The 23,802-nt window shown below is 36.8% G+C and overlaps 1 protein-coding gene across 1 annotated transcript; it reads left to right on the top strand.

The window, feature by feature from the left end:
• Positions 1-1,025: 1,025 nt before the first annotated feature.
• lrig3.S (leucine-rich repeats and immunoglobulin like domains 3 S homeolog) lies at positions 1,026-21,393 on the top strand (the record flags this gene model as incomplete). The annotated part of the gene is given in 19 exon segments (NM_001110370.1): positions 1,026-1,390; positions 10,354-10,425; positions 10,601-10,675; positions 12,017-12,151; positions 12,352-12,495; positions 13,041-13,184; positions 13,525-13,668; positions 13,929-14,072; positions 14,575-14,655; positions 14,809-14,880; positions 15,643-15,714; positions 16,695-16,858; positions 17,157-17,477; positions 17,743-18,024; positions 18,693-19,145; positions 19,590-19,742; positions 19,893-20,036; positions 20,242-20,511; positions 20,963-21,393. Coding segments are annotated over 19 exon segments (3,324 nt in total). The 3' UTR covers positions 21,205-21,393.
• Positions 21,394-23,802: the final 2,409 nt, after the last annotated feature.

Below are 23,802 nucleotides of genomic sequence, written 5' to 3'. Positions count from 1 at the left end.
CTTTTTATTTATATATTATTTTATTTATAGCTTTTTATTTATATACAGCTATAGATGTAGATGTATGTATAAATGTGAAAATGTAAATATATTATATTCAAACTTCTAAAGTTAATATAGCAACAATAAAAAGCACATCATTCAAGTTGTTAAATAAACAAGTCATAATACATGTTTATTTTTATCTTCGGAGGGACAGTCCCTCTTTTGACAGCTCAACCCGCAGTCCCTCATTTGTACTGGAAAGTCCCTCTTTTCTCTGCACTGAACAGCCAGAAAAAGAAACAAAGTTTCTCACTTAATTGGCTTTTAGCAGAGAGCCCAGAACAGCCACAGGTGCAAATAAGATACTTTGTAACAATTTTGAGACACAAAAACACAGTTTAGATAAGGAGAAATATTTTCAAACTTTCATAACCTGCCAAATTGTGTAAAACAAACATGGTAATTAGGGGGTGTGGCAACAGAAAGGGGTGTGGTCAAAAAATTGCTGAACTACGTGCGGGAAAATTTTTTTGTCCCTCTTTTTACTTCCAAAATGTTGGGAGGTATGCATTTATAATTATTTATGTATGTAAAAGAAAACACATCATTTAACCAGCAAGCATAACTGAATATTATATGGTTATATGGTTATATAATGTCAATTCCAGATGATTGGCTGTCAATTTTAAGAACCGCCAGTTAATGGTTACAGACTTCTCAAAGTCCAACTAAATGAACGTCTCCCCCCTGTCAGGAGCAGCGCTTGCAAAGGCAGAGAGAGAAACTACAATGTAATCAACGCTTATCAACAATCAATGTAATCTGCTGATTGAGAGGTGTGAGACGGAGGTCTGTAAATCGTTTTGCTTTCTTCGGTTCTCTTTCTCGCCCAACCCCCATTCCTTTGACTTGTTTTGATCACGTGAGGGGGGTTGCTTTGGCCAATAGGAGGAAAGCCCAACCCCTTTTCACACGGCCAGGGGAACACAAGGGGGGAAGTTTACTTATTGGAGCTGGAATTTTTCTCTTTGAGCGCTCGTTGACTTTGTCGGTTTCCCGAGGAGCCGTCGTGAGTTTCCGTGGGAGCGAGGGATGTAACTTTGGTGGCGTACAGTGAGGAGGATTCGCTGCTGGGGCTGTGTCTCTGCTTTGTGGCTGAGCGGGGGAGTCGGGAAGGAGCCGGAGCCGTTGGAATGTGTACAATGCCGCTCTCTTGGCGGAGGATCATTTATTTGCTGCTGCTCTTTACTCCATTGGTACTGGGGTTTAAGTCTTTGGAACGTAGGGTGAGAAGGGACCGCGGGCCGTGCCCGTCTCCTTGTCGCTGCCTTGGGGATCTACTGGACTGCAGCCGTAGGAAACTCACCGTGGTACCGAGCAATCTCCCGGAATGGCTTGTGCAGCTGTAAGTATCTAATGGGGGAGGGGCAGAGGTTCTGTGCGGGGCGCCTACAGACTTCCACCATCTGAGCACAGAAGAAGCCAAGTGGCAGCGCCCTGCAGGGGGAACCGAGCTTGATTGCGCCGAAACCTTCACTTTTTTTTATGAGTAAAAATTGATATTTTGTTGCTACTTATTGGTTTTGCCTAACAAAAATGTTACACCGCCTGCAAGGACCCGTATGTAAATATATGACCCAGTTTCTGACATCTGCAGCTTTGAGTAAAGCGCTAGAACTCTAGTGGGCCCTGAAAAGTTTCTTATAGGGGACTTTAACTCCTGGTTATGCCCCCCCCCAAATGTGTGTATATCCCTTATATAAATATCAGACACATCAGAAACATCTGTGGAGCGACATTTAGAGATTATATTATATTTAATAGAATATGAACTGGCAAACATATTATATTTGCCAGTTCATATTCATTGGGATTAAAAAACGAACCTATTGTGTGACTACGTGAATTTGATAAGACTGTGCTTTTGCCGCACCTTTCCTGTTTGCACCTATAAAGATATATATTGCGGCCTTTCCAGGAAACCTACAAAATGTCTGCTATGGAGGTGATGTGATTTAAGTCCGTTCACTTTGTATGTAAAGAGGTGAGTTGCAACCGAAAGCATAGGGTCGTTAAGATTTGTATACTCCAAGAGGATTCAGCATTTTGTGAATTATGCTAACGTAGCCTCGGGTTTTGTGTTATTGTCCACTCATGGCTCTGTGATTGCTCCCAATGGCAGTCCTCATTGGGCACTTCAATTGTTTAATCACAAAAGAGCTGTAAATGAAGTCCCTTTTATCTGACATTGTTCTCGCTGAGCTGTGAAGCCTTAGGAATGCGCGTTGGACTTTTCATTCCTTCCCCCTTCATTGTAGATGAAGAATAATCATGTGTCCCATAGGTTTCTTGAAGCTCCTTTCTAGTTCAACTTCTCCTTTTTCCACCATTTGTAGCATTCATAACTAAGTTTGGGATAGTAACAGTTGATTACACCTCAGAATTCTGGTTGCAGTACAAAAGCAAACCCATCGTTCGAGTTTTTATTCCAAGATACACATTTTAGTACTGTTTTTCTTTTTATTCATAGTCCATATTCCAGAACGGTGCCATTTATATAAAGCTTTAATATCTTTACTTTTGTACATAGCTGAAAGGGTGCATAAAGCTGTAAATACTTCTGTGTCAGTTAAAGTGAGGCCCTGCCTTTCAGCGCTTGCAGTCTGGCATGTCTGAGTGAGACTTCATTGGCCTTCCCAGAAGATTGGCTTGCTGTTGATTTTAGTAAATGTCATTTAGCGTTTGTTGGTTTAAGGCCTTATTCACGCTACAGACTTGGTTTCCGTGTCTGTTCTGATTGATCAACCCAATAATCAACATTGTTCCGCGTCTGTTGATTTTCACACAGCTTAATCGGGCCTGATTAAGAAAAGTATTTTCCCTAAAAATGGAATTTTCATCTGATTTGTATGGAACTCCATAAAGGTAGTCAGGAGGTTGTCTGTCCACCAAACTAAACTGGTTCCCCATAGATGTAATGGGCATCTTCTTGACCCAAGTTATTCTGACATCTTAGCCTTCACAAGTAACCGTTGTCATACACTGGACCACCCTCCATGGTATCCAGTCAGTTGATCTTGAGGTTGCCAGTAATTGAATAATTTTTACATTTGTGAAGAAATATTTAGTGCACTGGATGATTTAATCAGTGTGTTCTGCTGCTATCACCAACTCCCCCTCGCCTCTATAAAGTAATTGTTCAGTTTGGATGAAATCCCTAGAAATGGCTAACTGTGTTGTGCATTGCCGACATTCTTTTACTGCCTTACATTTGGTTATATAACAAAGTTAGCAATTGACAAATCTGGGGCACTTTCTACAAATTTCAACTAACAGGGCTTCTCTGATTGCATTTCATTTAATCAGAGCGTCTACCTGGTGACTAGCCTTTACTACGCGTCACAAATTTTTCATAAGGTCTGGTAAGGGTATTTTGTTGATGGTGAGGGTCTTTTGTACGTTAAACTCACAAACATGGTCTAATGGCGTATGTTGTGTTGTCAGTTTGTGGATCAATGCCCTCACCACATGGACTGTCCTTTCTGGCTGGGCATTTGCTGTTTGCAGTTGTTTGCTGGCAGCGCAATTGGGGACATTTCTGGTGTAAATACACTGGTGGAGTCCTTTTGGCTAAATGGACCTACCACAGAGGGTATTGACTTACTGTTGTGATGGAGGCTTGTGTCCTGAAGAAGGTATTGTAGCCACATCAGATGCAAGTTAAACCTTGGTCTCTGTGTATCCGATGTGCATGCCTTTTGCACCTATTTTTGTTTGGCAGGACATTCTTTATTTTCACCAATACATTTTATGAGGGTAACTTGTTTCTCTGCAATCCTAAAAACATTTGTGTGACGTAAGGTTTCCATTAAACTGAAAGACAGGCAGTTTTGGGCCTGGTCTGACAGCCTTAAACTGGCAATAGACGTGCAGATTTTAAACTTTACATAATAAATGATTGGTTATTTCAATCTGGCAATCTACTAATAACCATTCATATTAAATAAGTAGGAATAATAACAAATTAGACTATGTTCTGGTCATTAAGACAGCAATTGTACAAAAATTATGTCTGACAAATAGTAGTGACAGTTGCCCATTGATATCATCAGGCCATACATGCAGAGATCTTGTTGGTATACCTAAATCTTTGAACCTGTCTAATCGACTAAACAGCTAATCGCCATGGCACGAAAAATGTTGGGACACTCAACACAGTCTGAAAATTTGTCTTTGCATCTATAGTCATCTTAAAACTAGGCTAGAAAGTGCTGAGTGCAAAGGGCCTGCTATCCAGCTGATTTAGTATAGCAATTGTATTGGTCAGGCACTTTGCTCGGGGCAGGAGGTGGGCAGATCAGTATTAATCTTGATGGAAAGTTGAAGAACAGGAGTTCTATTTGGTGAAACATATTTAGTTATCAAACTTGGTACCGGTATGGAATCCTTTATTCGGAAACCCATTATCCAGAAAGCTCAAGATTATGGAAAGGCTGTCTATAATAAGAGACTCCATTTTATCCAAATAATCCACATTTTTTAAAATTCCCTTTGTCTCTGTAATAACAAAACATTACCTTGTACTTGATCTAAACTAAGATATAATTAATCCTTATTGGAAGCAAAACCAGCTTATTGGGGTTTAATGTTAAAATTATTTTCTAGTAGACTTAAGGTATGAAGATCCAAATTATGGAAACATCCGTTATCCGGAAAACCCCAGGTCCCAAGCATTCTGGATAACAGGTCCCATACCTGTATAGGGTTTTAATTTTTCTTTTGTTTATTAAAACATACATATTACATGTTTTCATACAGATTTTATTTCCATCAAAATGCATAAGCACACTCAAATTTGCATTCTAGTAGAGTAAAATGTGCAATCTTACATAACAATCGGTTGTCCCAAAGAAATAGTTTTAAAGAGAGCGGCAGATGTTATGGTTTTACAACAACTGGGTATCGCTGGAGTTTTTTTTTGTCCAATTTTGAAACCTTTCTTTTTTTCCTCTGTCTCTGATGTTTCTTTGGTAAATTCAATAGTTTTTGCAGTTTGTTCGAGTTTTATCTGGCTTTCAGAATTTTCTGTTGCATTTACTAAGTATAGATAAGGGATTTAAAGTTAAACTAAGCAGGAAGGCATTCAATTAGATGTGGCTAATTCTGTTCAATTACCTCATCTGGAGGTCATGCTGACTAGTTCAAGAGAGTGAATAGCTGTATTGACAACATATGGAAGAGAGTATTTGAGTAGCTTTGTGAAGTGCACTCACTTTTTTTTTTTTGTTCTCCAATTCAACAAATGTGACACTTTTTTTTTTAAGTACAATGTTACAGTATTTTAATATTTCACAATACTTATGTTTAGTAGTTTTATTAAATAAGAATAGTTTTGCAAGCCTACAATAACTATGCTGTACTTTCTGTACCTTTTGAAATATTTAAGATTTTCTTTTATATTTTTCTAAAGTAGAGCATTTGTTAGAACCCATCAACATTTGTGTTTATATAGCTGCAGACTTGCATATGTGTCAACTAAGCACACATTTTGTGGTGGCGATTTTCTCTTGTTCTTTTGCAAGTTAACATTCCTAAAATTCATTTAAGCAAGTTGCATCTGTGTAAATAAACTTCGATTCTAAGACAGAAACCCTACTGTGTTTACTCAATTAACAGCTGTGACATTTTGCCCTTGAGTCACAGGGCTTCATCTTTGTAGGTGTGAGGAGCATATGTGGTTGGGCAGTTTCAGCAAACATAGTTAATTTCACCCTGGAAAATGTGCTAATAGGTGTTATTCAGGAGAACATTATGGTATTGGAAGGCTAATAGACACACATTTAGTTAATAATAGTTTAGAAAATTTAGAAACCTATTCATTGGCAAGATTTAGCTTCTTTTTCAGGCATGTTTAAAAGACCTGAAATGTTGCTGACTTTTTTGGGAATATTTTGATTTGGCGAGGGGATGGGAATTTTGTTGTTCAAATGCCTACACTTTTCTGGCTGGTTTTTGGAATAGCGTCTACTTCAGTTGCATAAGTCTCGTGCTTTGTTATGACATTTAAAAAAGAAGCTTAGCTTGTAAGCTTTTGGGCAGCGCCCTCTATCTCTTGTATTTATTTATTTTTAAATGCAATCTGTGTTCAATGTTTACACTCCTTTATTGTAAAGTGCCGTGGAATGTGTTGGGTATAAATGCATGTGGAAGTTTGTGTATTTGTATGCCATGCCAATGTAATCAATCATATTAGCTGTATTTGCATTGGGTCACTTTTTTTTTTTATTATTTGACTTTGGTGTAATGGACTTATTTATGCTTGCCCAGCTCACAATGGCTTTACAAACCTGTTTACTCTTTTTTTTTAATTTGTATATATCGCACTATACACAAGTTATATACATCTAGTATAAAGATTACATATAGATTTTGACCAATACAAGAGGTAATAAAGAGTCCTGCATGTAAGAGCTAAAAAAAGATATTCCTATCATTTGATACATCCTCCAAACCCCCACAATCCCTGCACACGTGATGTATTGTGGGTTATGTAGTTCCTGCATGCTTTCTGTGTAAGATGTGGAGAAGTTGTTTGTAACATCAGTGTTTTAGTCCCTTCTTTTTTTTTTTTTTTAAGGCTTTAGCACACGCGCAGATTCGGGGAGATTTAGTCGCCTGGCGACTAATCGCCTCTTCTTCGGGGCGACAATCTCCCTGAACTGCCTTCCGCCTGCTAAAATTAAAAAAAAAAAAAAAGTCTGCGGCAATGCACTTGCGGTGCTTCGATTTCCGAAGTTGTCTGAAGTTTCTTTGTGAGGCAACTTCGGGCGACTCTTAGGGCCCTAACAGGTTTCCTAGACATGCACTTTTTCTAGTTTTCTTTTTTGTTCAGTTGTAACTACTTAATATATTTAAAATACAGCCATGAAAGTATGTTGCCAGGATCTGGTGCATACAGAATTAGAATTGTGTCATCGTAACAAAGTATGTATTTTTCAGTGTTAGAATGGCTATGTTTGTTTGATGCATAATAAAAGTTGTGTTTGTGGCTGCTTTGATGGATTCCAGATGGTCGGATTAGAGCTTGAGCTGCAAGTGAAAGTGTCTGGCTCCAGTATGGTGATCATGTACAACAGAGTTTGTAACAGCACCATTTCTCTACACGTTTTTAAGTGTACCATATTTCCAGACCTAATCTGACCTGTGCCTGTGTGCAAAGGGTTAGCAAGTGAAATGTATCATACCTTGCAAAATAGAAACACTGAAAAAACTACAGATTGCTTTAATAATCATACAATTCAAATGTTAACTTATGGCAAACTGCTTTAACAGAATAGGTAGAATACACCGAGAGGAGAGGTCTTAGGGAAAGTTCGGGGTGGTAACCCTGTAGCATCCGCTAGGCAGCCGTTCCACTCCAGTCACGTGGTACTTCAAGGAACAAAGCAAACAGGCACATTGACTGCCGTAAACAGGGAATCCATATGTACGGAAGATAAAGTCAAAATTTATTCAAAATGTGGCATAAAAACATGTAAGCACACAGACATGAGTTGCAGGCACACAGACATGAGTTGCAGGCAGGGTGAGAGCATGGCTAAGCCATGCTCTCACCCTGCCTGCAACTCATGTCTGTGTGCTTACATGTTTTTATGCCACATTTTGAATACATTTTGACTTTTTATCTTCCGTACATATGGATTCCCTGTTTACGGCAGTCAATGTGCCTGTTTGCTTTGTTGCTTTAACAGAATGTTCATTGTAATTTTGCGAGAAATATGTGTTTTTGTCACGCTTTGCCATAATGTAAAAGATTTATCGGAACAGTGAAACCCTCTATCCGTGTATTCTGACTTAATGTGATTTTGTTGAACAACAAAAATAACTCTCCAAACGAACATCTTCCCTATGTTTTACTTTAGTTCAGTCTGAGAAACAATTCTCTGTAGCATTGTTCTCTTCCTTGGGGCATCTTGGGTAGGAAATTGGTAAAAAATCAATTCCCCTAGCAAGCAGGATATATTGCACAGCTATTTATTTAGCTATATGTCATTTTTATTCTTTCAGATCCTTTACATAGTTAACTGAACAAAACGATTTAAGCAGTTGATGAGTGCAAGGTAGATTCAAAGAATTGTGCAGCCCAGCACTATTTATTGATGCAAAATCTCGAGTGCCCTCTTGACCTGCAGATAACATCACACTAAATCTTGAGTACTTAACAATGTGGCAAGTGAATTTTAGCTGTGTTGTTCCAATTGCACCTTGCTTTTTGATGTTTTATGGTGGCTGTTTCTATTAGTAAGGAGTCCCTTTTGGCCTGTTCTCAATAACACATGCTGTAGATTTGTTTCCTATTAATTCAAAGATTGTATCTGTTGTCATTGTATTTTAGAATGTGTTTTCTTTTCTCAACGTAAAGAGTTTTGTTGCTATGTATATATTGTATTGGCAAAAGTATTTATAATGAATACTGTATAATGCAATGAAGGGGGGCATTAACAGAAATATCACCAGAGCCCAACAATTAGCCCTAATTGCTTAAATGTATGCCAGTAATGTAATTATTACAAGGATTCCCACTAAGTTTACAATGTATTGGTAATTTACCGTTTACAATAAAATCTATAAACCTTCCTGTTCCTCAGCCAATTTAAGCATGTTTATCCTTTTTTTTCCCAAAACTGTATTTTGTGTTGAGAATTTTCTTGGCAGGTAGCACGGTTATAGAGAACATTGGCCATTACTCGGATAGATGCAAGTGGTACTGGAAGTGATATAACTGATTACATTCTAGATAGCTGTAGTAATTAAGTGGCTTTCAGAAAATGAAGACCTCTTGTTTCAGATATCTGGAGGAAATCTTAAATTTTTGAATGCGGGGGGGAGGGGGTGGTGTATATTTATTTGAGTTGATATGAACATTGAGTAACATGATGAAACTCAATACTGTATAAATATATGACCGGAGCATAGTGCAGTGTATCTTAAACTGTCAAAAAATGTCACTGTGAACCCCAGAGCTTGCATGTCGCATAAAGATGGTTTAATCTGTGAAACAAAATGTAACTCTCGCTTTGAAAATCTGTATTCGTGTTAATGAGTCAACCTCTTGGGTAATGTTACTGATGGTTTTTCACATGTGTATTCCTTTGACATTAAACAAACACTGGAATATTTTAGTACAGGTATGGGATCCATTATCCGGAAACCCCTAATCCAGAAAACTCTGAATTACTGAAGGGCTGTCTCACATGGGGGGCAAATTCACTAAAATGCAAAGTTGCGCCAGGCGCAACTTCGCCGCACTTCGCCAGGCGTAGTTTCGCCAGGGCTCCGCAAATTCACTAAAATCCGAAGTTGCGCACAGGGGTAGCGTAAGGTTGCGAAGTTGCGCTAGCGTTGATTCGCTATATAAAGCGAAGTTACGCTAGCGAAGGCTAATTTGCATACGGCACGAAATTCAAATTTCAATGGAGGAACACGTATCTGCAATACAAATGCCTAGAAAACCTTCAAATCTGCAAATAAAATTTTTATTTTGCCCTACACATGTGCCCACTGTCTAGGTAAGTTGCCATGAGTCAGGAAATGTAGGGGGGAGGAAGGGGAGCCCCAAAAAAATTTCGATCTTTTTCAGCCTATCAGCCATCATGTAGAAAACACGCCAGCGTTTTTTTGGGACTTAGAAAAAAAAATTGACTTTTTTTGAAACAATCCCTATCTACTATTGCGCATCGCCAGGTCTGAGGTGGCGAAGGAAGTCTAGGGTAAAAGGTAGCGTTCAGTACACTGCGCAAGTTAGTGAATTTGCGTAGTTTCGTCGCTAGCGAAACTTCGCCTGGCGTAAGGTTGCGAAGTAACACTAGCGAAACCACGCCAGCGTTCGTTAGTGAATTTGCGCAGTAGCGAAAATGCCAAACGCTAGCGAATTAACGCTAGCGTTCGGCGCTTCGCATCTTAGTGAATTTGCCCCATAGACTCCATTGTATCCAAATAATCCAAATTTTTAAAAGTATTTCCTTTTTCTCTGTAATAATAAAACTACATTGTACTTGATCCCAGCTGATATATAATTAATCCTTACTGGAAGCAAAACCAGCCTTTTGGGTTTATTTAATGTTTATATGATTTTCTAGTAGATTTCATGTATGAAGAACCAAATTACGGAAAGATCCATTATCCGGAATGCCCCATGTCCCAAGCATTCTGGATTACAGGTCCCATACCTGTATTGTTGGTTACCTTTTGAGATCCAATGTGTTCACTCTCTATCCATCCTTATATTCTGCCTCCGTGTACTACTTGTGTCATAGAATCCATAAAGTAGATGCATCTTGCAGTGAAGTCTTTTCTGTCTTATTTTAGGGACTTGAGCCATAACAAACTGTCTTCAATCAAAGCCAGTTCCATGAATCACCTTCATAATCTGAGAGAACTGTAAGTCTTTTTTTTTAATTACATTTCAATCACTTGTGTTTTTTCATAATGTTTTGGCAGCGTGAGTCTTCGTTTGATGTGTTACATGGCTTGCACATAGGATCTGTCCTGACAAATAAGATTAGAATTAACAATCACTTTTTCATATTTAAATTATTTTTATTTTTTTAAACAGGAGACTGAATAACAATGAATTGCAAATCATACCAGATCTTGGGCCGCTGTCTGCAAACATAACACTCTTTTCCTTGTAAGTATAGTAATTGTATGAATCTTTGAATTATTTTGAGAATATGTATGTTTTCCAATAGCTTGACATATACATTATGGATAGCAGTTCGTTTTGGTATGTTGCTCATGTTGGAAAAGTTCAACTGCAGATATCTATGGATTGAACTGGATTTAACATTTGTTCTATAAGAAATAGTTCTACTGCCAAATTGTACTTTTGGTCTGTATGTATCTGTTCAGTCGTAAACAGCTAGCTGAAGCTCATGTTATATAATAGACTTCCCATTATTCATCTTGCTATAAGAAATATCTGTTGTAAAGAATGTTCCACACAAAGGCCCCTGTGTATACAAGTCTCCACTAATACTGAGCACATTCTGGCTGCAATTTAGAGGGTGTGCTATACAGGAAATTGCTGGCCTCAGCTGTAACAAGCATAGGAAAGTTTATCTCTAGAGTAATTTATGGTTTTAACACTTTACACTGTTGGTAATTACCTTCTTAATAAGCCTGTTTTGTGTTGTCTTGTCTCCCTTCGTGTTAAAGACTCTACACCTATGGTATTAATGAAAGGATATTAGAAGTCTCTGAGAAATCCTTTGTCCTTGGCCTGCAGCCTTGTGATTTAAAGGAACAGTAATGTCAAAAAATGAGTGTTTTAAAGTAATGAAAATATAATGCAGTGTTGCCCTGTTCTGGTAAAACTGATCTGTTTGTTTAAGAAACACTACTATTGTTTATATAAATAAGCTGCTGTGTAGCAATGGGGGCAGCCATTCAAAGGAGAAAAGGCTCAGGTTACACAGCAGATAGCAAATAAGCTCTGTCTGTCTAATGCTGTTATCTGTTATCCATTACTTATCCTGTGCCATATAGCCGTTTTTCAATTTCCGCCATTGCTGCACAGCAGCTTGTTTACATGAGCTATAGTAGTGTTTCTGAAGCAAACACATCCGTTTTACCAGTGCAGGGCACCACTACATGATATTTTCATTACTTTAAAACACTTTCATTTTTTGGTGTTACTGTTCCTTTAATACTTTTTATAGAACAGTGACTTCTGCTGGTCATATATTTTTGCAGTAGGCAGTACATTCCATATTGACTTGCAAAGTTATATTATACTTTGTGTTTGCAAAATATACCCACATTATAATCATGCCAGAGGGGCTGCTATGAAATGCCATAAACCGTCACTATTTAGTGGGTTGATGGGTGGCGGCTGTTAGGGTCTCTGTGTACTTCAAATGCCTGGGCCTGTTGAATCCCAGTCCAGAACTGATTACAATTGAAATTCTTATACGTCGAATTACCTAGATGCTAAAAAAGGTGTGGTTTTCTTTTTTATTTATTTTTTTAGGACAAATAATAAAATTGAAGTAATCTTGCCAGAGCACCTGACACCTTATCAATCTCTGGAAACGCTAGACTTAAGTAATAATCTTCTCGCCGAGCTAAAAGCTGGATCATTTCCTACACTGCAGCTAAAGTATCTGTAAGTAAATCAAACTGATAACAGAATGTATATTGGTATGTGCATGTGTATATATAGCAGGCTCATCTTGTTATGGCAGTTCTTCCTACATTTCTTTACCAGTTTAAAATAGCCTGTACAGTGTTATGTAATGTACATTTTATGAAAATATAAAGCATAACGTTTCAATTTCAAACAATGCAATTTTTTTTCCTTTTAAGGTATATCAATAATAATCGTATAAGCACAATGCAGTCTGGTGCATTTGACAATTTATCAGCTACGTTACAAGTATTGACACTCAATAAGAATCGTATCTCTCATATTCCATCCAAAATGTTCAAGTTGTCCAATCTGCAGCACCTGTAAGTATTACAGCCAGTTATAATTATCTCTGCCCAACAGGTTTCTTTTCTTTGGCATTATTAGAACAGGCAATCTGTTTCATTGTGATCAGACCATGAGCCCACATTTTTTATTTAGATTGTCCTAATTTGGAATTTTACTTTTTTTTACTTTTTGTTTGTTTTAAATACTATTCAGTTATGGGGCAGCAAGGTTGTATTCTAAAGAAACATTTAGTATTATGAGCTGCTGCCTGCAACATAAAAGAGCAAGTTGATATATATGTCTGACCTCGATATATCTCTTGCATGGTTTATAGGTTATTTTTCAGCAGGTATAGAGATTAGTTTTCCATTCAGTGTGTGTGAACATTACTCTTCTTTTATTGCTGTGTGTTTTAAAATAATGTGTTGGTATAGCAGTTTTAAGAAGGTTTTTGTTCTATATTTAGAGTGTTAAATATTTTTTTCTCTTTGTTTAAACTGCATTATTGTGAGCCATACAAATATTTTTTACTAGTACTTCTAAGCTGTATTACAAGTAACCCATGTTAATTTCATTACAGTGAACTAAATCGAAACAGAATAAAAGAAATTTTGGGGCTCACGTTTCAGGGGCTTGACTCTTTAAAATCGCTGAGAATACAGAGGAATTCAATAGCACGGCTTATGGATGGAGCATTTTGGGGATTAAGTACAATGGAAGTTTTGTAAGTATATCAACCCCTTACTACGTCATGACAGAAATCCTATTCATATGGTTATTTGTAAGAAATGTGTACATTATATGTTATAAAGGTTTTGTCATATATATTATAAACCTTCTGTTCAATTTCTTCCTGTAAGATGTATAGCTCTGGTATGGCTTATGTTAGTCTTTGAAGAGCTGATATTCAAAGTGTCTAAAAGATACTCAATATCTTGCATTTTAAATGCATAAACTATCCAATTTACAGTACCATTAACATGCAGAAAAATAAAATGTTTTCCTGCCTGAATCCATTAATATGAATTATTCTTATGCCAGATATATATAATTTTACTTTTTAGGCAATTGGATCACAACAGACTTACAGAAATTACTAAGGGATGGTTGTATGGCCTGCTTATGTTGCAAAAACTCCATCTCAGCCAAAATGCCATCAGCAGTATCAGCCCTGATGCCTGGGAGTTTTGCCAAAAACTAAGCGAGCTGTAAGTATTGCTTTTATTTAATTCCAGCATATACTTGAGAATTCTTGCCAAACATGAGTTTCTTACTGCAGTTTTATATATTTTTCTAAAATTTTGCAAGGGTCTGCTGCAAGCTGCTGAAACAAACACTTAAACCAACACCCCTATGATTATACATATTTTAATGTTGGTAATTTTTGTAGATCCCTATGCATGTTTACAATATAGGTCTTATTTCATAGATGTCAAGGAGTGACCTCTTTCTTCGTTCTGTTTTACAGAGATGTGTCCTTCAATCAACTAACAAGACTAGAGGAGTCAAGCTTTGGAGGCTTAGGCCTTCTTAGTGGCTTACATATAGGAAACAACAAAATAAATTTTATAGCCGATGGAGCCTTTCGTGGACTATCAAGTTTGAACAGTTTGTAAGTTTCTTTGTTATATGCAAACATTTATCCTAGCCTTACCTTACTTTAATCTTGGAGAAATGTAATTTCCACATATTCCCTGTGAAACACAAGTCTAAAAGATCTCTCTGAAATTCAATGGAGCTCATTCGTTGGAGACAAGCCATTTCTAAACCAATATTACTAGTTTTATTGCTGTCAAAGCTTTGTGGCTAAATGAGAACATGAACAGGTTCAAAAAGCCTTCGGGCAATCTCCCTATGTGCCACAGTCATTAAATGTTTGAAGAGGCATTGTTCTCTATTCAAGGGTGTAAAGTTCTTTTGTTTTGTATATGGAGGTCATTAAAGAACACCCGTAGGCCTGACTAATGCTTATTCTGGCCTCGGGCTGTGCAGCCTTTGTTTTGCAAGTAAGTAGAACAGGCTCTACAAATAAAGAACAGGAAAAGTTAGATGTGATTGAATATTTTTTTTTTTTCTTCTCATGGATGACTTCAAACTGTTTCTCCCCTTTCCAGGGATCTCAAAAGCAATGACATTTCTTGGACCATTGAAGACATGAATGGAACTTTTTCTGGACTAGAAAGACTTCAAAGACTGTACGTATAATGTTTTAAAACAGAATTCAGACCTAAACTAAGCTTTTTTTTTTTTTTTTTTTTTATTACTGTAAATAGAACTATGTGCCACATTTATAGGGATATGTACGTAGTGACCCATTTTAATTGAGTTGTACATTTTATTTATTTCAGTACCCTACAAGATAACAGAATAACATCAATTACAAAAAAAGCATTTTCTTGGTTGGATGCTCTTGAGTACCTGTAAGTAATCTTTTTCTGACTACACAAGTATGGCTTTACATCTTTGCATGTATTTTGTTATTTTTGGTATCTTTGTTATAATTTTATTTAAATAAGAACAAAACAAACCTTGCTCCCTGCCAAACCTAAATGGTGTAGTGGTGCAGAGTTGGCAGCCACAGTATTGTGCATAACATCTGGTGCCCAGTTTCTCTGACTGTGATTGCTGAACAGGAGAATGTATACATTTTTTTTTTTTGGGGGGGGGGGGGGTTTGAATATGGAGGGAGGAATCATGACAGTGTGATTTTGATTGGTAACCATGTAAACTACACTTTATCCAAGATTTTGCAGTCAGGCAGAAATGCATTGCCTTCCTGTTGGTTATTTTCAAAGTTAACTTAAAATACCACACAAGCCAATCATTTTCTGTTGGGAGGAGGATCAATAAAAAGATAACCAAAAATAAAGAGACCGCTTCAGCTCACCTCTGTTCCCCTGGCCAGGTGCTCAGTCCTCTGTGCCCCCACTGTATCCACATCACAAACTCTGCAAATAGACGGAACTTCTGGACAGAATTTATTGTGGCAAACTGCTGGAAAAGGCCTTTTCCGGCAGTTTGCCACAATAAATTCTGTCTAGAAGTGCTGTCTATTTGCGGAGTTTGTGAGGAGGAGGGTCAATGTTTAATGTGAATAACAGACTTGAATAGAAGTTCGGGATTGGGACAAGAGTAACCATATTCAACTTATAGCCCTAATACAGATGTCCTTATCTTTACAGAGACTTAAGTGACAATGCCATCACCTCAATGCAGACGAATGCATTCTCCCAAATGAAGAGCCTTCAGCAATTGTAAGTTATTTGAATAGATCACATAAACTGTGCAGATAGTTGTACTTGGGTTTCCTGAGGCATTGTAGTTTTTTTATATTTATCTCTGTGTTAAATGTGACAAAATTAACAGTTTTCCTAACAAATATAGTCAAGTTAGCCAATTCAGAAATTAGTCAATTCTGAAATTCAACATTTAACAAGACCAGTTAGTCTGTTAAAGGAATTGTTCAGTGTAAAAAAAACAAACTGGTAAATAGGCTGTGCAAAATAAAAAATATTTCTAATATAGTTGGTTAGCCAAAATGTAACGTATAAAGGCTGAAGTGACTGGATGTGTAACAGAATAGCCAGAACACTACTTTTCTACTTTACAGCTCTCTCGGTTTCCACTGATTGGTTACCAGGCATTAACCAATTGGTGACTTGAGGGGGGGGGCATATAGGTCATACTCTTGCTTTTGAACCTGAGCTGAATGTTTGGGATCAATTGCAAACTCACTGAACAGTTATGTTCCATGTTGGCCCCCCTTCAAGTTGCTGACTAACTCTGAGTTAGAGAGCTGCAAAGTAGGAAGTTGTGTTCTGTTATGTTAGACATCCGGTCACTCCAGCCTTTATAGATTACATTTTTGGCTAACTAACTATATTAGAAATATTTTTTATTCTATTTAACTAATTTTTATTTTTACACTGAACTGTTCCTTTAAGCTTAAAATAACTTCATCTTGCGCCAAGATAACACACTGAGGCAAGTTACTGCAAGATGTAACTTTCGTGAATGCTCTGGCAGATTTACGCGCTGTAGCTAATGGCAGCATTCCACTGTCTCTCTTAGTGACTAGACACTGTTGCTTCATTTTAGTGCATTCCTTTCTTTTTAGTTTATAATACTATTTGCAGGATTGTACCCTCCCATCCCAAGTTCTGTTATGTAATGGATTCTCACTTCTTTACTTTTTTTTTTTTAATTTCATGCATATAAATGTTCTTTTAAACAGATACTTGAACACCACAAGTCTATTGTGCGATTGCCAACTGAAATGGTTGCCTAAGTGGTTAGCAGAAAACAATTTTCAGACGTTTGTAAATGCCAGTTGTGGCCATCCTCAGATCCTCAAAGGCAAAATTATATTTGCCGTTAGCCCTGATGACTTTGTATGTGGTAAGTTGTGCCTTTCCCCTCTTACACCGATACATGACACATAAATAAGGTTGTGGTTCTTTATGAAAAGATTTAACACGGCTTTCATTAGAACCAGTCGTATTTAATAATTGAAATGTTATTTGTCATGTGTTAACAAACTGTTTAGACAGTGATGATTTTTTAATGTTTTACTATTCTGATGCTGATACTTTGTATTATTCCCCCTTACCCTAGATCTGACGTTCTGCTGGAAAGCACATAACCTTCAGTGGCTTTTGACTAATTTTTATTTCTTTTTTTTCCTTCTGAAAAACAGATGATTTTCCCAAACCACAGATTACTGTTCAGCCTGAAACTCAGTCGGCAATAAAAGGCTCCAATGTGACTTTTATCTGTTCAGCAGCCAGTAGTAGTGAATCTCCAATGACCTTTGCATGGAAAAAGGATAATGAACTTTTGCATGACTCTGAGATCGAGAATTTTGCTCATCTACGGGCACAAGGTGGAGATGTGATGGAATATACAACTATTCTGCGACTTCGCAATGTTGAGTTCATCAATGAGGGGAAATTCCAATGTGTCATTTCCAATCATTTTGGTCCTACATACTCGGTCAAAGCCAAACTCACAGTTAACAGTATGTATCTTGTATAACCACCCAAATTCTAACAGCCAAATTGTTACACTACAAGTAACAAATTGGCAGTAGATATGTGTAAAACGTCAAAATTAACTTCCCTTTCGGACTTTTAGTCAAACGGTTTTTAATTAAAAAGAATGTTTTTTGTTTTGTTTTCGGTTTGTTTTTTTTTACATTTATATGGTCCCAATGACTAGGATGACTTAACATAGATTATTGTTTTGTACTTTCTTGTAACATTCACAAATATTTTGTCCTCCAGTGCTTCCCTTATTCACAAAGAAGCCAATGGACCTTACTATTCGAGCTGGATCAACGGCTAGACTAGAGTGTGCTGCAGTGGGGCATCCAACACCACAAATTGCTTGGCAGAAAAATGGTGGAACAGACTTTCCTGCAGCCCGAGAGCGGCGCATGCATGTCATGCCAGAAGATGATGTGTTTTTCATAGTAAATGTTAAAACAGAGGATATTGGGGTGTACAGCTGCACTGCCCAGAACAGTGCAGGAAGCATTTCTGCTAATGCTACACTGACCGTGCTAGGTGAGAACAATTGCATGTAAAATGGGAGGGACAGGTGGATAAAAACTTGAAATGGACTGTACTATATTTACAAACATTTTGCAGAAAATGTCACTTGATGAGTGAGAGCTGCATTTGACCTGCCAATATACTGAGCAGTATGTTCTTGATCTTGATCTGATAGTTACAGTTGCAGATTTAGAGCTGTTAAACTTTGCTTGTAACAAATATAATTTATTACTTCCAAAGTAGCAAGAAATAATGATGCCTGTTTTGTAGCCAACTTCAGATAGCCGCTACAAATCTCTATTTGCAGCATTGTCTTTAGTAAAAGAAGGAATGAGCAAAGAAATATGTTTGTGTAAGGGCACTATAACTAAATCAGTTAAGGAATGAACAAATTTTGCTCTTATAATGGCTAATGAGCTACATCATACCATATCATCTGGTACCCTAGCAGGCAGGTCAGTGCAACGAGATGTTGAGGATACACTTATAAATGATGTTATCAAAAAAGGACAATGGAAAAATGAAGCCAAAATTCTTCATGATTTTCTTGCTAGCAAAGGACACAGGAATTGTTGACAACCCAATTCCTTGCCCCTTTTGTGATGATTATTACATTTCTGCCTTAGTTGTATGTTTTCTGTTTTTGTAATCTCTCCAATTTGCTTGTTTTTATCTTTCAGAAACCCCTTCTTTTCTACGGCCTTTAATGGATCGTACTGCATCAAAGGGAGAAACAACCGTTTTACAATGCATCGTAGGTGGAAGTCCCACACCCAGAGTAAACTGGACAAAGGATGATAGTCCATTAGTTGTAACAGAGAGGCATTTCTTTGCTGCTGGAAATCAGCATCTGATTATTGTGGACACAGACCTTGAAGATGCTGGGATATATACATGTGAGGTGTCCAATATTCTTGGAACCGAGAGAGGCAATATTCATCTTACTGTTTTACCTAATCCAACCTGTGATTCGCCTGTCAATGCAATACAAACTGCAGAAGATGATGGCTGGGCAACAGCTGGCATAGTTATCATTGCAGTAGTCTGCTGTGTGGTGGGAACATCCCTTGTTTGGGTTGTCATTATATATCATACCAGAAGAAAAAATGAAGACTGCAGTGTTACTAATACAGGTGTGTACTATAGTGGTTTGCTTAGAAATAATCCTTTGCACTGAGTGGGCAGTTTTTTTTTGTTTGTTTTTTTATTATATCTCAGATTGTTTATGACCACCTTAATATGAAAGATGAATGTCAACTTCAAATAAGAGTTTCTCCCTACCATGTAGCTATATCTTTTATGTAGTGCAGCTAGTATTTGCACTGTACATTTATACATTAAATTAAAAGTACTGACTGGGGAAAAAGCATGGAAAAAAAATGGTATGGAGTTTATAAAGTGGCAGTTGTGACACAAGGAAAGAGATCACTGCCCCAAATTGCTTAAACTAGGTGGTGAACATAGATTGAGGAGTCTATTGCAATGCATTTAGTGGTGTGTGTATGTTGGTTAAAAGTCTAGAGTATTAAACTGTGTTTTTTTTTTTGTTTTGTTTTTTAAAAACGTTATCATTTCAGATGAGACCAATCTACCAGTGGATACCCCAAGTTACTTATCTTCCCAAGGCACATTGGCAGAAAGACAAGATGGCTACGGTTCATCTGAAACTGGAAGTCACCAATTCATAGCCTCGTCAATGAGTGGTTATTTTTTACAGCAAAGAGATAATGGTAAATTGATAATGTGGATTAGATAAACAGATCGAATTTTCAAATTAGATCAACTAAAATACTTGTGGGATAATTACCATTTCACTGTTCAGATCCTTAGTTTTTTTAATTTTTACATAAACTGAGTTGGTTTTGTCTTTTTATCCATAGGAGCCTGTAATTTGGATAATGGGAGTGAGGCAGACTTGGAAGTTGCAACAGATCCGCTTCTCTTTAACTACACAGGAGTACCGGGCCCTTTGTATTTAAGAGGGAATCCTTATGATCCTGATGCATATGAAATATTTCATGCAGGTAAGATGCTATTCTTTTCTAAAGTCAAGTAGAGCTTTTGTATAAACAAACTCAATTAAACCTTTTTCAAGGAATTTGTCATAACACATTTAACTTGCATTTAATTTTGAGAATTGCTTTTTTCTGTCTGCATACTAGTTGTCGGATTTCTGCTTTATTTATAATTTGGACTGAGTTTTATTTAAATATATGTTCTTATTTATAGGTTACAGCATGGATCGAAGAACACCAAATGCGAATTTCTATGAATCAGAGTATTTAAAGCAGAAAGAACTTGGCTTGTTTGGGCATCAGCATGATGACTGCTACAAGATTGCCTGCAGTCATGGTGTACAGTCATTAGCTGGTCGAATTGTTGGTCCGACTTGCAGTCACAAAGAGGACATTGAAATAAAAATGAGTTTGGATACTGACATTTTAGGCCTAAAACACACTGTTGACCAAGGGATACTAACATCTTGCAGCACTTATTTGGGTAAGTCTGGTTTTGCTGTTAATTTGTTATTCTGTAATTGGGCCAACGTAACAAGGTTTGAAAGTTGCTTGAGGAAATTACCCATTGCTTACTTAAATGTTTGTCTCCCTGTTTCGCCCACAAGTATCATGCAGATGAAAGTCAGGCAGTTGTCCCTAGATTACACCAATTGTTTTTGAATCATGGCTATACATTGTTGTACCTAAGCTACAGCAACATTCTCATTTCAAAAAAAAATTTTTTTTTCAAAAAATGAATACAAAACAATGTAGATGTTATTACAAAAGTTGAATCTGGTATTATTGCCTGATTTAATTTCATAAGCATGAGATACAAACCTTCTGTATGGCCAGATTTTGCTAAACAGTGTTAAATGTCCCAGTTTAAGTGGATTTTTGCTTCTAACATAAGGAATCAAATCTAAAGCTGTACATGTTTTAACATTTTACAGGAACCTTTGGAAAACCTGTATGGAGACCTCAGCTTGATTCACCTTGTGGCTATGTACAACCATCATTTAGTCAACTGACATCCCACACAATTCCACAAACTAAACTAAACATGCAGTTGGAGAATGGGAAAGATGAATCACAAAGGACAAATATTCCGGACGAAAATGCTACTTTCTTTCCCAAAATTACTTCTGATTATCAAAGAACTTCTGGTTTCCAGTGCTATGAGCTGGATACATAGCAGCATTTGATTATTTGCATTTATTTAATGAACAGTATTCAACATGCTACCTCAACTTACAATTAAGGAAAAAAAGAAACCAATGGTATATTCATCTTGGAATGTACACGGATTGCTCTAATGAACTTTTGAAGTTTCTCAATTTTATATGCAAGAAAGATAAACGTCTTAATTATTTTAAAGCTGTGTTTAAGTTTAAATGTTTGTAATTTAAAAAAAAAGTAAGTATTTGATATAAATATTGTTGTATTTTATAATGTCAAAATTTTCTATGGAAAATGAATATTGCTGAGAGCTTAAAAAATAGAGCCTCAAAGTTGTCATAATTAAATATGACTATATGAGGCCTTGTACACTTGCACAAGTCAAATAAAATATGCTGCCATTCTTACCGTGATGTAAATAGTAGGGTTTGAACACTAGACTTCTCATCTACTAGACTTCATAATCTATAATATGTGTGAATCTAAATAACATCTATTTGGTACTTTTATAATTATGTTCCAAAAACGACTGTCTTGCAGACCTGGAATAACTGCAAGATAGCGTGTTAAGGCAAAAGTATACGGCAAGGTGCCTTTCAGATGCAACCTTTTAATTAATTGGTTTTTAACAAACCAATTAATTAGCCTGCCTAGTACTCCCAAACAATATATTGCATTGGCATCTCTGACTTAACCGGTCCATCATTGTGTACCTTGGAGTAGTTGTGTGTCTAGTTGGAGTTTATTCTAACAAACTTAATTCTTGTGGGGTTATTAGGGCATGCTCAAATAGAGAAGAAATTGAATAGGACCATTGTCCCCATCTTACTACAGCTGCTTATAGCCAATTCCTATCCACTGCATTATATTGCTATAGTCTTTGCTTTCACTAGAGTAAGGGCTAAACTCCATAGGTGATTTTGTAGGATGATGTCAGAGTGACAAAACGCACCCTACAAGTCCGATGCAGTCACATGGGCCAAAATATAATGGGACGGATACAAAAATCTGATGTGTAAACTACATGGAGAATTTCTATCCAAATCAACACAACTGTCTGAGAACGCTGCATGCCGCATTTTCACCCAACAAGATAAAAAATGGTGTCTGATCATCTTTTATGTTTTGTTTCCATTGAATGTCGGATGTGTTGCATGAACAATCTACACCATCCAACTTTACGATTCAACTTTACATTCTAACTATAGGCTTTAGGTGTTCTAAAAGAAACCTTTTATTCTCCTATAATGTTACTTTTTCTTAAGTTTGAAGAAGAAAGAGAGGCTGCCAAATGTGGTGAAAGTTTTTTTCACAGAGCGTTTCTAGCTTTCCAAATGACTTTGGCCACACCTCCATTATGCATTAGAATATGTTTTTATTGCCTTTATTTCTTAGTGAGCACTGCTACATGCTGGACATTAGCAGTAAAAAGACCATGCAAGTTAAATTCAGCTCACTTATGGGGCAGTTCAGAACCTTTAACACCCACCTTTAAATTACCCAGACTGGAAAATACCCTCTTTAAAGGCAGATAGTCCACAGTTATATTCAGATTTAGGTATACATTGTTTAAAACCTTTTCAATCACTCTGTAGACCGCAATATGAAATTTTATGATATGAAAAATTATATATAATTGTTGAGTTTCTGCGAGAAAGAAGTTGGCAACACTGATTTCCAGTAAGACTCCATGTGGTTTTCCAGCTGACCACAATTGCCAGTTTCTACCAACCTAGTACAGGTATGGGATTCCCTTAGACTTCATTTTATCCAAATAATCCAAATTTTAAAAATATTTCCTTTTTCTCTGTAATAATAAAATAGTGCCTTGTACTTTATCCCAACCAAGATATAATTAATCCTTATTGGAAGCAAAATCAGCCTACTGGGTTTATTTCATGTTTATATGATTTTTTTTAGTAGATTTTATCTGTTATCTGGAATGCCCCAGGTCCCAAGCATTCTGGATAACCGGTCCCATACCTGTATTAGTAGTAGTAGAAAGCATGCTAGGATTTTTAGCTGGAGATGTGGCCTTACAACTAATGGTTAATATGTTATAACAATACAGTGCTTCAATTTCAGTTCTGGTATATCAAATGTTTTAATTTGGCTACTTAAAGTGAAACAAACAATTGAAACAATCTTGTAGCTGATCAGGAATCATTGCCAATATTAAGCTTTGAAATAGTTAACTTGGCAGGCAATTGGTAATTTAAATTTTCTCACTTGAAATGGGTGCATTTATATTTATAGTCAGACTGTTTTTTTGACTAGAAAATTGGAAGCAGCTGTTGGAACAACTTAACATCCACGTAGTTTCAGAGGGATAGGATGGGAGCGAAAGGGTTTCCTGTTTAATTTAGCTAAGATTAATTCTTTTGTTTGGAGCCAGAATCTCTATGCCCAGATCAGTATAATTTTCCCTTTATTTAGGCGCCAGTGTTTTTAGACAGGAAGTTGATTCTACCTTGGACCACCAGATACTAAATACAAGGATATATTTAAATTTCTATTGCCAGTGTTTCTAAGTGTTATTAACATATTGTCTCTCATGGAGCATGTTTAACAGACATCTATTCCAAGTTTAATAGAAGCATTAAACCACTCTGGC

The sequence above is a fragment of the Xenopus laevis genome, chromosome 3S, assembly GCF_017654675.1.
Source record: "Xenopus laevis strain J_2021 chromosome 3S, Xenopus_laevis_v10.1, whole genome shotgun sequence".
Lineage (NCBI taxonomy): Eukaryota > Metazoa > Chordata > Amphibia > Anura > Pipidae > Xenopus > Xenopus laevis.
This window is presented reverse-complemented; position numbering and strand designations above follow the sequence as displayed.